We start from the raw sequence: 15,838 nt of genomic DNA, 5'->3' as shown, positions 1-15,838 counted from the left end.
ACACAAGGTGGAAGTCTGCTCAAGGAGCTGAAAAAGCTGATAGAAAATCTGGTTATTTTTTTCTGAAAGCACAACTTTTGAGACTTTTCATCTCACAAAAACACTTCAAAAAAATTATTTTCCTCCAGAGCAGAACAAACTCATGCTTGAAGCTCTGCAGAAAGAAGCTGCTGTTCCATGACCAGCTCCAGCTGGTGCAGCCTTCTCCTGCCTGGGTGCAGCTGCAGACTTCACCACCCATCAGCAAAGCTTTGCCTGTGGCTCATCGTATTTTCTTCTCTCACTAGTGGCATCAGCATGTTTTAATTAGTAACTGTGTTAACAAACCAGTGGTAGATGCTTGCTCCAGCCCTTAAGGGCATCCCACGACTGGATGCCTCATCTGGACAGCGCGGGGGTAGCTGGTCTTGCAAAACTGTCTTGGCAGCAGTGCCTTCATAAATGAGAATGCGTTGAGTGGTTTAACGGTCTTTTCACTTCTAAAGTCTTACTTTCTCTTCAGTTTTGGCAGACCATGATGCAAGTGGCAACGCGAGTACGAGAGAAGATAAAAAACTTCGCCAAAGACTTATAGATTCTTCTTGCTGATGCCTCCCCACTGCAGCTGGCAGGAGCTTCGTACTGCAGGAGGGCTTCTCCTCCGCCTTTGCTGCACTCAGTGCAAGGTGCTGCTCTTTAAACGCAATAGGCTTGATAGCCTGACAGTTCCTCAGGCCAAACTGGTTTACAGACTACTTGTCTAATAATCAGCAATTTTGTACCTTAAAAAGCGTGTTGTAGACTTCCATTATTTATTTTTAAAAATACACAAGGAAAACAAGAACAAAATATTCTTATTATGAGTGACATGCATTGAATGCAATCAAAGCTGGCACAAGAAAGACCTAGCACTATACTGTACAGGGATGGAAACATAACCCTATAGGTACCAAAAAGAGGTGGCTACATTGCATTCTGAAATGTTGCTCTGCTGGCATTGACCATGTCAGTTCTGGGGTTTAAGTGGGGCATTTCGGGGCTTTCTGCCCTTGAAAAGGATTTTGGGTGTTTTGTTCTTGGTTTTACTCTTTTAAATGAATCTGGTCAATCTGTACCAGGTGGTGGCTGGCCACTGATACTGGCTGTGTCCTCACAGGAAAAAGAGAGGTTGCTCTGTTTGTCTTGAGATGGCGTGGTTGGCCTTCTCAACAGTGATGTCTGGGATTAATTTACTCAGCAGTGATGGAAAAGAAACTAATAACAGGCTTAGTGTAAGGGGGTACTGTAAATCTTAGGGATTTTGAACTTTCTAAGCATTCATAAATTAAAACACCACTTTTTTTTTACAAAATTTAATAATATGTAAGGTAAATGTTAGTTTAGTTTATGTTTTCTAAGTTGGTTTAGTCTTAGTGACTAGCAAATCCACCTTGGATTTTGAACGGAAGATCGATGAAGTTGGTTCCATTTTTGTGATGGTTTTAGAAGTTGTTTTGTAATGTTTGCATGTATGGAATTTGTTTCAACATGTTTGTAGTATCAAATACAATATTAATTGTGCTGTCTTCCAAAACCCACTTGAGAAGACAATCTTTTATTACGGTGGCACTCGAGTCCCTCAGCAGAGCCAAGCACCCTATCGCCAAAGTAAGGTAGATGTAAATACGATGAAAGGTTGTTCTCCCCACATAACCCGTGACTTAATTTTAAAGATAAGATGCTGAGGTGGATTGGAACAGACAAAAGAAGAGGGAGCACTTTTAAACTGGAAAACTATCCTGGTTTGTTAGTGGAGAGTTTTAGAACAGTAGCATTCAGCTGTAATGTCATTCCCCCGGCCTAGGACCGCTGCCTTCAATGAACATTAAAATGACCTTTGTCTTGAATTTTAGGTACAAGTTGAGGTAAGTGAGGGTTTAAGCACCACAGTGACAGAGTGTATCTTTCACAAATGTTATATGCTCACTTATTTTTCCATGTTGTCCATGGATCTGATATGTTTTACCTGTCCCCTCTTCCAAGTTGTCTTTTTAGATGAAATAGGACCTCTTTTATAGCTCGGTAGGACTTCCATTTTCTGGATTGTCTCTGTGACTCGCTGTTGTGCTCTGGACTGTTAGCATTCTCCATATGGCTGAGGATGAGGGGGGAAAGAAGTAATTGGTGTTACCATCTTTGCACAGAACTGTTTATGTACTGCAGCAGATTTCAAAGAGATACTTGAATTTGGTAGCTGTTGTTAAACAAGCGAATCCCAAAGTGCTGCGTACTATACTTTGGGCTAATATTGCAAGAATTCTTCAGTTCTTGTATGGCTTTCAGCTAAGATAAGCCTTATTTAAAAGAAACTCTTTAAAGCCATAGTATTATGCTACCAGGAGGAAACAGGGCTTGTGTTGGATACCAGTGGTCCAAACTGCTCTATTTTACTGCCTTACTTCTCCCAGCAGACCTACAATCCCTCTGACCTTTTCTAGATTGTTTCTGTCTGGCTATGCTGATGGTCCTTTATATGTGGGTAATGCAGATGCACATTGTACTTTGTGTTTTGAACAAGGAGCTACAGTGCAATACTAAGGTTCCGTGATGTAGATGTGTTTGAACTGTTTGATGTAAGTAGAGTTCTCAGTCTTTAAAACTCAAAGCTCCTGAAAGCAACGTGTTCATGTTTCCTGTTGGATATGAACCTAAGTTTTTACTAATTCCCTTTTTATATTTAAAAATATGACTTGACGCAGTGAATCTTTTGTCATCTTCTAAAATGCTGAATAAAATATGTATCAGTTCTTCTTGGTTATTTAAATAAAATGCGTTTCATGAAGTACAGCAGTGTAAGTGGGTAAAGGTTTGAGGAAGAGTCGTGTGTCACTATCTGAAAACCCATAGTGCAATACAGGTGATCTGATGCTAAACCCCAAGCAAAACTGCTGGACATAGTTATAATTTTGTTTAATTTTTTGATCTCAGAAAATTATCAGAACAACATGAATTGGTTCAAAATCCATTGAACCTTTAAAAACTATTGAGAAAACATCAGTACATGATAAACAACTTACCTGTTTTGTGAGTTACCATCTAAAAATTGGCCACAGTCTCAACGTGTTTGAGCTTTTCAGCTCTTACTGTTTTAAGATGTGTTTCTGCAACTGCGCAGCTCAGTTCTATTTATATTTAGTGGCACTGCTCCTGCTGTGTTTTGCCATTTTCAAAATGTGGGCTAAAGTGCAATGTAGGTCTTAAGGAAAAGAGTCCCTCTTCAGCCCCTTTATCCCTACACTCTTTGTAGAAACAGCTGCATCTGTCTTTTTTAAAATACCCCAGAATGTAAAATGACAATGACAAGATTCGTGTTTAGTCCATGTCATTATTTGTCTGAGGCTTTTCTTTCTCCATCACTTGGGTACTCATAGTCCTCCAAGTGCAGGAGAACTGCACCTAGCTCCTCTGCGTGCTCTTTGACGTGTAACACCATTCAGTGGCTCTTAGCTGCCTTGTGAGATTCAAAACTTGTGTTGTAAACTGCATTACACGGAGAGAGAGTAAAAATGTACCTCTAAAAGCATTTGTACCCCACTGCTTTTCCTCCTCTGATGTTATCGATCAGTTTGAGAACAAACAGTATATTTTAGGTGTATGTTTTGTTTCTGTTATTGGGAGCAGTGGGTGATATTTTTTTTTAGGAGTTTTGATGACAAGCTTAGGGCCAAGCATAGAACCTGTTCAGTAAGCCTACGAGCAAAGGACATCCTGGCTGCACTTTGTGAACACGAAGGTAGAAATCAGGTAGTGAGTGGTTTTCTGAAGATGGATGTGTTCAGAGGGACACGCCACCTCCACCAGCAGGTCAGTCTTCTGTCCGAGTTAAAACTTTTGAAGAAGGAAGCCACTTGGTGTAAATCTTTATTTTTCAATAAAGTGTCGTGGTGCTGATATGAGTAAAAATTATATTGTTGCATCCTGTGGTCTAATTAGTTATCTAACCTTGTCATACCTATATTGAGTTCCTTAGCAGTATGCACAAGCCAAAGGAAGCGCTTTGTTCATTCTTCTTCACTGAGTTCCCATTAAGAAATGTCAGCCGATGTTATGATGCTGGGGACTGGTTTGTTTTTTAGATTGCCTGAAGGGAAAATAGTATCAAAACCATGCACACAGCCACCTACTCCAGAAAGGACAGTTGTAAAGCTGGGAGTGGTGTAGTGCAGCACCACCACCTTGCCCATGGGCTGGGTGGAGATGTGGGCACCAGCAGAAGCATGGGGACGTGTGTGGGAGTCCAGGAAGGCTGTGCTGCGTAGACATGGAAGGATGCTGAGCTGAGTCAACAAGCTCTAACTGCTCTATAGAGCCTTGTGTGGGCGTCCCAAGAAAGTGAATGCACTGTGTCAATAGCTGCTCAGAAATGTGGAACTGGCCTTCTTTTTCTATGTAAACTGGCTGTGTGGCCCCAACTGGTGGGTGGGGACTAAGGAAGGTATTGGAGAAGTCTTAGCAGATGTTTTATCCCACACTAATTGCTCTCAACTCACATTGTGTACGACTCTAACTTTCACAGTGACATGATTGCTTTTCTGCCCAACTTAAATGAAACACCATAGGCATCAAAATATGAATTGCCCAAGGTGCTGTAAGGATTTTATTAATTATATTTGACCTTGTTCCAAACAAACTGTGTATCGTATGTTCTTCTAATAATGATGTTAAAGAAATCTCTATGCAGTGTGTGTAAAAAGCAGCTGTCTCCACTGAACGGCTTCTGCTATCATAGAAATGCAATATATTCTAACATACTGACGGAAATTAGGAATAGTTTGAATTTTGCATACATAGAAGGGATTTTGTGAACCCACCTTTCAGGTTTTTTCTCAGTAAAGCCCTACTCTGAAGCTTGGACAAGATAATTTACACAGCCTGAGCACTGAAGTAGCCTGTGGCTACTGTTGCAGAATTTAGAAAGCTAATCCTCATTTTGTTAGAAAACAACCCCCCATGGTCTGCTTTGAGGAGCTCAGGACTGTGATAAATATCAAACCAGCAAAATCCCTTCTTTTCATCTCCACTGGCTATGAAAAAAGGAGGTAGCAGCGCAGATGTAACCTACAGTGAAGTTAGATGGCTCTTTCCTTAGAGTCCTGGCTTTCTTCAGCGCTCTGCAGGTGGAATCAAAAGTTGGTTAGCTGCCTTGAGACTGAGATCAACCGAGATCACCCCAAGCTTTACAGTATTCTCTTTGGTCTTTTCCATGGAATAAATATCTTCTCTGAACCTCAAATATCCTCATCTGCATTTGCTTATTACACACCTTTCAGATGAACTATACAAAGATCATTGTAACAGGGAGTTAGGTCATACTGTTCACTCACAGCATCAAAGAAAATCTTAGTGTGCCTGCTCCATGTCTTTGAAAGTGGATCCAATGAACTCCTTCAGCTCCTCCAGCATTTTTGACAGTGTTGCCATATTGTTACCTCAATTTCTTGTTGGAAGAGAGCTCACTCACCCAGTCAGAAAATCAGAGGGAATGGGTAGAAGTTTCACTTTCTTGGGAAATCGGGCTTCATTGAATCTCAGCACTGTCTCAGGCCTCCATGCTTTTCTATTCTGTTGCCTTAAAAACACAGACAGCCTTAAACTTCCACCTTTGTTTGAGGTCTCTTCAAATCAACAGCTTTTCCAGGAGCTCCCACAGGTCTTAAACACCTGCTGACACAGACACCCACATAGGCACAGGGTATAAAGGGAAGTACACCATTCTGGCCATTTGAGAAGTTTGTTGGACCTCCTTATGTTGTCCCAACACCCAGACAAGCTCTTCAAACATTTCATTGCTTCTGAAAGAAGTCCATCACAACTGCCACAGCCACAACAATCTGAGCCTCAGAGAAGAAAGGGACGTGTTCCTTTGCTCAGGCTGAAGTTCCTCTTTCATACACAGCATGATCTACAGACAAGTCTCTGAAGAGAGAGATTTCCCCCCTTACTCTGGAGGAAATGTCTTTCTTTGGAGGAAGGAGGCTTTCTCCCTGCTTTCATACCCAGGGATTGAGCTACATCTCAGCATGAATTTCCCTAGGCTCATAGAAAAGATGAAAAGCTGGAATCCAGGCACACTGTCTACCAGCCCCCAGGGGTCGTACTCCCACAGCAGCAGCAACAGGTTTCCAGCTTTAGCTTCTCCTTTAGACAAACCACTTCCTGCTAACGCGTGTCTCTTCACACGCCATTACTATGTACAGAAACAGATGAGCTCTGGCATCTTAGAGCTCAGCCCTTCTTCTTCTTCTCACCTCTTCCTCTTCACAGATCAGAGAGTGACCTGCCACAAAACTGGGCTTCCCTCATTTGAGGGGAAGAGTGTGGCTCCCACACTCTGAGCGAAATAGTTCTCTCTTTAAAAATGCATCAAAAGGTGGGAAGGAATGTAATGTAAAAAGTATGTGCCGGGGAGGCTATCTGGCATTAGCAGCCAATGGTCTCATTCTGAGCTACAGCACTATGCACCTCATGATGTAATCACTGATTAGTTTTGAATTCAAGAATAAGATGTGAAATGTTCTGGAATACCATCACTGACATTCCAAGTTGTTTCTGTCTCCTCCTCTTCCTCCCCACTAAACCGCCTCCTCCCCAAGACCTCTTGCAGAAGACTGAGTGACAGATAGCCCCTGATGTCCTTCCAGGCCACAGTGGCTCTCAAGCTTCAGACCTACACTCTGCGTTGTCAAGACTGTTCACAACAGGGAATGACGAGGCAGCCGTGATCTCCTAGCCCTTTGATTCAGCGTTGAGCACTTCAGAGTGTAGGGAACGGTACCTTCTCCTGGGTCTCAGAGTGCGTAGAAGAAAGCATGAGGTGCTTTTCCAAGAATTTTCAACCAAAAAGCTCTTTCTACAGGAGAGGTCAGCTAGGACATTTGGAGGGACTGACAATTTACAGGAAGATTAAAAAAAAAAAAAAAAAAAAAAAAGAATGTAAGGCAGTTGTCCATCATTTAGGAGCAACTGAAATTCCCCTGCATGGCCCTTGAGTGCCGTTCGAGAAGGGTTTGCTCCCTGCAGAAGCCTTGAACCTGCTTGTCCTTGTTGCAGCAATAGTCTCCAGTAGATCCTGCACATGGTCCAGAACCATGCAGGATACAGTCTTTTCTTTAAGGAGGAAGCTCCGCTGAGGAAGAGTTACAGAAGAATCTGGGAGCCACTATCAGCTCTGCTAGGAAAAAAAACTTTGAAGGTGTTTTGTATTTTGCAAAAAAAAACCCAAAAAAATAAAACACCCAAACCCAGGGCTTTTTTAGTTCAAAGGAGACCTGGAATGTTCTCATGCCCCTTGAGGTAAATGTTATTAAGCTGCTGATACGAGCAACCTCTGCAGGGAGATGATATTTGGAGAACAAGGGAGGCCTGGGAGGTACTCTGACACATTTATATTCGAAAAGCTGCAACTGTTCTCCCCTTTCCTTTGGAGATGAAATTTGGTAGAGACTCAACAACGGGCTTTGTTCAAGGGCCGTGTTTTAAAGCTTTTGAAAAACATGATGCTTTTCTAGTGCACAGGAAGGTCAGGGAAGCAGATGAAGAAATTTTATAGGGAAAAAAACAGCTTATTAGGGCAAAATAACTGCAATAAAGAGTTGGAGGAATGGAGAATAGTCTTGCAATGAGAAGCCAAAACCTAGAGGAAGACAACACTTGCAGAAGAAGAAGGTGGAAAAGGTGTGACATCTTCCAAGTACTGTGAGAGTCCTAAGTCTCGTTATTTCTCTGCTATAATCTTCCAGTATTTGCCCTCTTTGTTAACTACATGGGAAGGACATAACTCTGCCATTGTTGTCAGATAAATTAGAAGAGTTCATTATAATCAGCAAGCATTTCCAGCCTTTCTGAGAATACGTCCTGGCATCAATAAAATGATACACAAAATAATGTTTACTCGTTCCTGTGCTGGTTTTTGAAACACATTACTCTCAGACTTTCAGATCCAGTCATCCTGAATAGGAGATGTGTTTGCTCTTGTCTGTCTGCTTCAATTCCTGTTTTATAAAATAGGGGTGGTGTCACCTCTTCATCAAATAGGGACATTCTAAAATATTGTAAGTGTCACGGTACTCAAATGTTTCCTCAATATCACTGAGTGCTGCAAAAAGCACTCTGAAGAGAGTGCTCAGAAGAAATTATTCCCTATTCAGAGCAGAGTTTGAAAAGGATACTTACCCATAAGTGACAGAGAGGAGAAATAATGTATTAAATAACTGCTTTTGAGCACTGTCCTCCTGTAAACCAGATAAGGCAGGGCATCATGAAAAACTAACGTGTAATCCTGTAAGTGATAGCTGTGTCATTTATGTACACACTAGGAAGCAAAATTAAGTTCACTGTACCTGTACAGTTCTTTTAAAAACTGTGTTTATCATAATGTTACCAACACTGACTTCCAATCAGTAGCAGAGAAATATTGATTCCAGAGAAACAATGATAAAAATGTTTCTCACATTGTTTTAAAGTAATGTAGAACTGTAACAGAGCATGAGATTTCAAGCAGGCTAAAGTTAGCCAAAACATATTTGAATTTTAAGCTGAGATATAGGTTACTGTATGAATTTTTCAGAAGATTTAACCCATGTGTTTTGTCTCAAAATACATCAGCATTATTATAAACGCAGTTTTCGTATATGGAAACAGAATAATAGAATTGTTAAGGTTGGAAAAGACCTCTAAGATAATAAAGTCCAACTGCCAGCTCACCACTACCATGCCTACTAAACCATGTCCCAAAGCTCCACATCTACCTATTTTTTAACACCTCCAGGGATGGTGACTCCACCACTTCCCCACGCAGCCTCTTCCAATGCTTCACCACTCTTTTCAGTGAAGATTTTTTTTCCTAATATCCCATCTAAATGGTTTTGTAAGTTTAATATATTTCATAAGTGAATTAAAAATCCCTCAGTTTTTAAAAGTCTATATATTTGAGTAACAAAGACATTTTTTCAGCTATGTAAAAACAGTAAATTGAAGGTGAAAGATTACTTTTTTTCCTATGTTATATTCCTCTGAAATGAGTCCAGAGAACTCCTAGTCCGACCAGTCTGGAGAAATATGACTGCAAATTCATTATCATCTTTTGAGGAATATCCTATTTATTTACTTTGCTCTGTAGGTAACACGCTCTCCTGCAGGGTATTTGCCCAGGAAATCATGGTGCTGAGGCTACCAAAGTGGAGAAACTCACTGGAAGGGGAAAAAAAGGCTGGTTGCAATAACTCAGAACAATAACTCAATAACAATAATTCAGAACAATAACTCAGCTCTTCAGATTTCCTCTCCTTCCCTTCTGAGGAGTGTTGCCCTGCTCGAAGTGTGAGTGCTGCTTAAAGTAATGTCATGAAACCAGAAACTCAGCCTGTGGTTCCCCCAGAGGCATCTGCAACACCCTGGATTTCACATGGTGGGTAAAACCCTGGCATTGTTTAACTGTTATTTCCTAAAGGGTTTCTTGAAGTGTTTTGAGGATTGTTAACCTTGCCACAAACGGGTTTCCTTATTGTTTCATCATTGCCCTGTGAAGTGGCTAACAGTCACCTCTTGGGAGTTCATCTGGTTTGGAAAATGTGCAACCTGTAATTATTTGCTCTAGCTAGTACAGCGATGAGGGACCAAGACTATATCGTCTGGAATTGCATTTGAGGGTGGGAAGGCTGCCCAAAAGTTAGCCATTTCTCTCAGATTTCTTCTTTGGGAAAAAACTCAGCAGGGGTCAAGGCAGAATTTGGGGACAGTGTGCTCTTTGGAGAGACATAATAGTGAAGATGATACCATATAGCCTGAGGAAGCAGAGATCTTCTGGATGTTGTTGCGATTGTTAAGGCAATCCTATCACAGCCAGCTGAGTGGCTGAGAGAGAAGTTATCGAAGCATTAGGTTGGAATTTGGCTGTTTTTTCCCTATAATGGAATATTCAATGGGATATATTAAATTACTAGTATAATTTTAAAAAGTAATTACTCTATGAACTAAAAAGTATATTTCTGAAGTGACACAACATAATGAAAACAATAAAATGTTACAGCTTTGCATTGTTAAATATGCACACATTCATTTGCTTCAAAACATTTTTATGTTTTCAACCCTCCCCTGAAGGACTGTGACACAGAACTCACATTGTAACACTTCATTTATTTTTTTTAGGTAGTAAAATTTGCATCCTCTCTTCTGTTTCTTCAGATTATTTGATATGAGTTACCTCAACTCTTTACATACTCTTTATATTTTTAAGGTAAACCAAACACATTCTTGCAAACAAAACGCCTTGCCTATGAACAAACCCCCACCCAATGCAGGTGCCTGTTGAATTAATTCTCTAAAGTCAGAACTTCACTTCCCCACATAGTCGAGGGAAAGTGGTACATGCTTTTGAAGTCATTTGAGGGGGTAACCAGTTCAGGGTTGAAAAATAGCTTTGGTTGACTGAGTTTGAGCTATGTTTTTGATCGCTTTATCTCCTGCACGCTTTAAAATTCATGTACCTAAAGCAACAGAAGTGAAAGCTCTCAACCAACAGCAAAAGTATTGGGGTTTTGTTTGTTTTATCACACTTCCTTGTGCTGAATTGGGATGAAAGAACTACATGATGCTGCACAGTTCAGAGCAATTCCTGGGAGTCTGAACTGAAGGATGAGAAACAGACCGAGGGCTGCTTGTCTGTCTGACATCTAGCAATGTGTTTGCACTGCCAAATAGCAGTGCCAGGGACCCTGCTGCAGGTTTTGGTCCCTGCTGTCCTCGTTGTTCAAATGTTAGCTCATTCCTGAGCCCTGTCTTGGACTTTCTCCGAGATAAATTCTAGGCAAGCCTCCAGGAGCAGTTCACTTCAAGAGCAGCTCCCAAAAGGCAGTAGGGATGAGATGATACCAATCTGGTTCCTACTACTCTACATGTCTCTCCAACATATCCCATTAAGGTTTTGCACCTTCAGAGACTCTCATGACAAGCTTTTAGCACATCTGATACATATCCTTACCTTCATATTATTAAAAACTGCTCTGGTGGCCTCTGGCAAACCCATCACATTATAGTGCTTTCCACTGAGAAGCATACAAAAAAAAAATAATGTAATTATGCCTTAATATCCCCATATCCTTGTGATCCTGGGTACTTTAGTCTGTGTACCATGAGATAGCTGGTCTGCTGTAGATGGAGCTACCCCTACACGCCATGGAATCAAGCGAGTTGGTACCTTAGAGCCAGGAAACATTTTTAGACCTTCAGTTATTTAGTTGAATAGGCACATCTGTCTCATCCTAAAAAGTTCTGCTTCCCAGAGACAGCCTGCAGAGAAAATTTTCACCTAAGACGTGGCTGAGAGACAGACCTGAAGGATATGGAAATCTCCATGCATTCGTTTTATAGAGAAAGGCAATTTTTCTTCAGGTCAGGACATTGTGGTAATGACCAAATCCATCCTTGCCTCTCAAAGTATTATTAAAAGGCTTTGAGCCTAATGCAAGAGTTGAGAAGTTTAACCTCACCACGACTCACTGTGGCTCACAGAAATTCCTTCAACTCTGTAAATTAGAGGACAGGTTACGGGGTACATGGTTCCCAGAAGAAGAAAGGACAGGCCAAAGAATTTCCCCATTTCTGTTTCCTAATGCCAGCCAAAATCTGCTTCCCAGTCCATCCTCATCCCCAAGAAGGAGCAGAGACTGCCCTTCTGCTGGGCTTTGCAGGATGGGAAAAGCGGAGGAGAATCACATCCTCATCTTTCTTCAGTGCAATAAGGAAGATCAGGAAATAAGAGACCAAGCTATCTAGTCATGACGTACCAGACAGAGAGTCTGTGGGAAGGTTTGAGCTCGCTCAGCCAGGCTTCCGAGGGCTGTTATATCATAGGGTGCCTCTGTGGCTTCCGACTGTCAGAGCCCAGTGGCTTCAACGCAAGGCTGGCAGAGTGCGTCAGCAGCAGAGCTGGCTACACCCTCTCACCAGCACTCAAGAGATTCATGAATAAGGCAGTCACAAATAATAGTTGGTCTCCTGGGAAACAGCTGTTCTAAAGCTCTGTCTGTGTGTACACATACATTCTTCTAGATCAGTCTATTTAGAAGGATAAGACATCCCTGAAGCTCTCAAAACACTCTTCCATTACCTGACACTTCATAGTAGCTGTTCACTGCTTCTTTTTAAGTCCATGAAGGTCTAATTGTAGTGAAAATGCCTGTCCATGGCCCTGTGATGGCTGTGCCTGCAACACACAAGTACAGAAATGAGAGCTGAAACTCATCTGGTGAGTCCATACATGGCTCATGGCTCAGTGCTGTGGAGATGTATCTACTCACGTCCAAGAGCTCTATAGCTTCATCCAGCTGTTGCTGAGCTCAGCACGAGCTCCCAGCTTGGTAGCTTCACTGCACAAATGGAGGCTGCATCTTGGAGCAGTCTCTGCTTTCACAGAGAAGAGGAGTCTCTACTTTCACAGAGCAGACACGTCTGTAGCTGGCAAAGATGTTAGGGTATCACACTGCAGTCTATCAATGACTTCTATATAACAGTCTATAGCCAGACTGTTTCAATCATGGCCTCCCCAAAATACATAAAAAACATCTTGAAGTTTCACATTCAATATGCAAATGTTGAAGACTCAGTAACTGAATGATAGGGATGGGTAACTGCTCTCTCTTTGTAATACCAAAATATAGACAATGGTATCAACCTTTGTTAAGTGCTTTGACCTCCAGAGGCAAAGATCGCATTTTTATTACCTGGTAGTGGCAAGTGCACGTATTTACATTCATTGAGTAAATTAGGAGGAGGTTTATACTTACCAGAAAATTGTGATTTTGAACCTCACAGTATTTTTCTCGTAAGAGCAGTGGAAGCAAAGACAGTTTGGAGATGGTGCCTGATACTCTTGGAAAACACCTGTGAGACAATGGCAAGAATGTTCCTGAAGTTCCAGGATACTGCTGTATTTTTAGCAGCCCTCTTCTCATTGCTGTCAGCTGGGAGGACAACGTATTCATCCCATACTGACAGGAGAAGGGGTGGGCTGCCCTGCAGCCAACAGCCACCAAAGAGCTGAGGTTCATTTTCTCCTGTGCAGGTGATATCTGTCATCTTTTTTGTTGGGTGATGATCTCAGTGGGCTTCAAGGAGTTTTGGCTTCTTTTTACATGTTATAGCAAGAGGTTTTGACTGTGTTACGCGCTGTCAGTTTTGCCTGTACTCTATGAAATATTCCTCTAATGGATGCAGGTACAATGCTTCAGTTATTGGTTGCTTTCCTTTGGATGAAACAGTCTCTGATTTGGTTTACTGCTAATTATGGCAGGCATAGCAAAGCATGTGTGAAGAAAAAACCCCTCCATTTACCTCCATTAGGGAGTTGGCCCTTGCCATTCTTTTGGCTGCAACACAAATTTCTCTGTTACAAAAAAACCTTCAAGTAGTGGAATAAAAGAAGTTATAGATTTTTTCCTGCTGAGCACCACAATGTCATAGAATCACAGAATCTTTAAAGTTTGAAAAGACCTCAAAGATCATCAAGCTCAACCATCAAATGTCACGTCTGACGACAGTGCAGCTTGTGCTCTACAGCTAAAGACTGAGACTGACACAGCCCTGGCTTGCTTCCCGAGACGTTGTTGCTAATGCACATTAAATACTATGACAAGGATTCTGGAGAAGGTTTGAATTCAAGGATTTAACTGGGAAGATGCTGTGAATGGGGCACTGCAGGCTTGCTCTGTTCAGTACCAAAGTTGATGATAGACTGCTGAGCACAAGTCCTTTGAGAAGTGGCCTGAACTAAAATAGGTGAAAATAAATGAGGACGAATGCAGGGTAACACCACCACTTAGGCTTCAGAAGGAGATTTAAACTCACCAACTTATCTGATTCTTTTGCAGCAAAACCCTCCAACTCCCCCATCCAAATCCCCATCACTCTGGACTACCACAGAAGGAATGCCAGTTGTAAGGCTTGGTAGATGGATCTCCAGTTTTGCTTGAAATGGGGCAGGGACTACCTGAAATGTTCTTGTTTAACCATCAATTCTTATGAAATATTCAAGCAGAAAATACAGTCACTGAATCATGGAAGGGGTTGGGTTGGAACGGACCTTTAAAGATCATCCAATCCAGTCTCCTGCTGTGGGCAGGGACATTTTTCACTAGATCAAGTTGCTCAAAGCCCTGACTAACCTGACCTTGAACACTTCCAAGGATGGGGTATTCACAGCTTCTCTGGGGAACCTGTCCCAGTGTCTCACCACCCTCGTAGTAAAAACTTGTCTTCTTTATGTCCAATTAAAATAAACCTTCTTTCAGTTTAAAACCATTACCCTTCGTCCTGTCACTACAGACCCCGGTAATAAGTCTCTCTCACTATTTCTTATAAGCCCCCTTGAAGTAATGAAATGCCTTAATAGTGTCTTCCTTAATCCTTCTCCAGGCTGAACTATCCCAACTCTGTCTTTCTTCTTAGGAGAGGTGTTCCAGCCCTCTGATCATTTTTGTGACACTCCTCTGGACCTTCTCCAGCAGATCCATGTCTTTCCTATGCCAGGAGCGCCAGAGCTGGATGTAGTATTCCAGGTGGGGCCTCATGAGATGGAGGAGTTTGGGGAGAGCCACCTTCCTTGACTTTCTAGCCATCCTTGTTTTGATTCAGCCCAGGATATGGTTGGCTTTCTAGGCTGAAAGTGCATGTTTCTGGGTCATGTTTAGCTTTTCATCTACCAATCCCTCCAAGTCCTTCTTGGCCTGGCTACACCCAATTCCATTTTCCCCCAGCCTGTATTGATGTCAGGGGTTTCCATGACCCAGCTGTAGGGCCTTGCACTTTGCCCTTTTAAGCTTCACGAGGTTTCTCAAGCATGTCAGGGTCCCTCTGGATGGCATCCCTTCCCCCAGGTGAATTAACTGTACTACTCAGCTTGGTGTTATTGGCAAACTTGCTGAGGGCGCCCTCAATCCCACTGTGTCATTGATGATGACATTAAATAGTACTGGTCTCAGCACCAATTCTTTCAGCATCTGCTGAATACCAAGAAGGTACACATTAACATCATTTTATTACCTACTTGTTCATTCCAAACTGAAGTGGCTGAAAATCAGTGGAATTTGAGTTTCTAAATCAGTTTTTATTCTTCTGAAAATCTTACACTTCCCTGTTCCCAAGTGGCAAAAACACAAGGGTGGTTATTACTTAACAGAACTGTAATGAACATTTTATTCAGCCTAAACTTTAGGTTTAAGATGTCCCTGAGAGTCTTCTTTTAATATCCACGTTTGTCTTTTCTGATTCAAATGCCTCGTTATCATATCTCTATCTTCCTCAGCCTTAAAATTACGGCAACTGAGTCCTTTGCATTTTTTAGCTACTCTTCTACAATAACACCATTTATTAAGAGAGTTTTTTATTAAGAATCTGTAAGCGAAGTACTGGTTTAACAAACACAACATCAGCTGCATTTTCACTGGACCAAGATTTGGAGGAAGGCTGCCTGAGAAGAAGCTCAGATGTTCAGCCTGTGGTGGTAGCTGCTTCTGCAGAGGAGAATGATCCCTTCCCAGAAGTTCACATGAGGACACTTGGACATCTACACCAAGTAAGTCTACACCTATCAAGCCACATGCTAAAGCAACTACCCAAATCAGAAGTGCCCAGGCATTTGTATCAGAAATGGGGTCACCAGCAGGTCCAGGGAGGTTATTCTCCCTCTGTACTCGGCACTGGTGAGACTGCACCTCGAATACTGTGTTCAGTTCTGGACCCCTCACCACAAGAAGGATGTTGAGGCTCTGGAGCGTGTCCAGAGAAGAGCAACGAAGCTGGTGAAGGGGCTGGAGAACAAGTCGTA

General features: G+C 42.0%; 1 protein-coding gene across 1 annotated transcript in view; it reads left to right on the top strand.

The window, feature by feature from the left end:
* Positions 1-6,762, top strand: part of PANX1 (pannexin 1) — a 30,386-nt gene extending 23,624 nt beyond the window's left edge. The window contains exon 5 of the mRNA XM_054054914.1: positions 503-6,762. Within this exon, the coding sequence (XP_053910889.1) occupies positions 503-588 (86 nt within the window). The 3' untranslated portion in view covers positions 589-6,762. The remainder of the gene's footprint in view (positions 1-502) is intronic.
* Positions 6,763-15,838: the final 9,076 nt, after the last annotated feature.

Source organism: Cuculus canorus, chromosome 1 (genome assembly GCF_017976375.1).
Source record: "Cuculus canorus isolate bCucCan1 chromosome 1, bCucCan1.pri, whole genome shotgun sequence".
Lineage (NCBI taxonomy): Eukaryota > Metazoa > Chordata > Aves > Cuculiformes > Cuculidae > Cuculus > Cuculus canorus.
The sequence above is the reverse complement of the archived record's forward strand: the minus strand, read 5'-3'. Positions and strand labels throughout refer to the sequence as shown.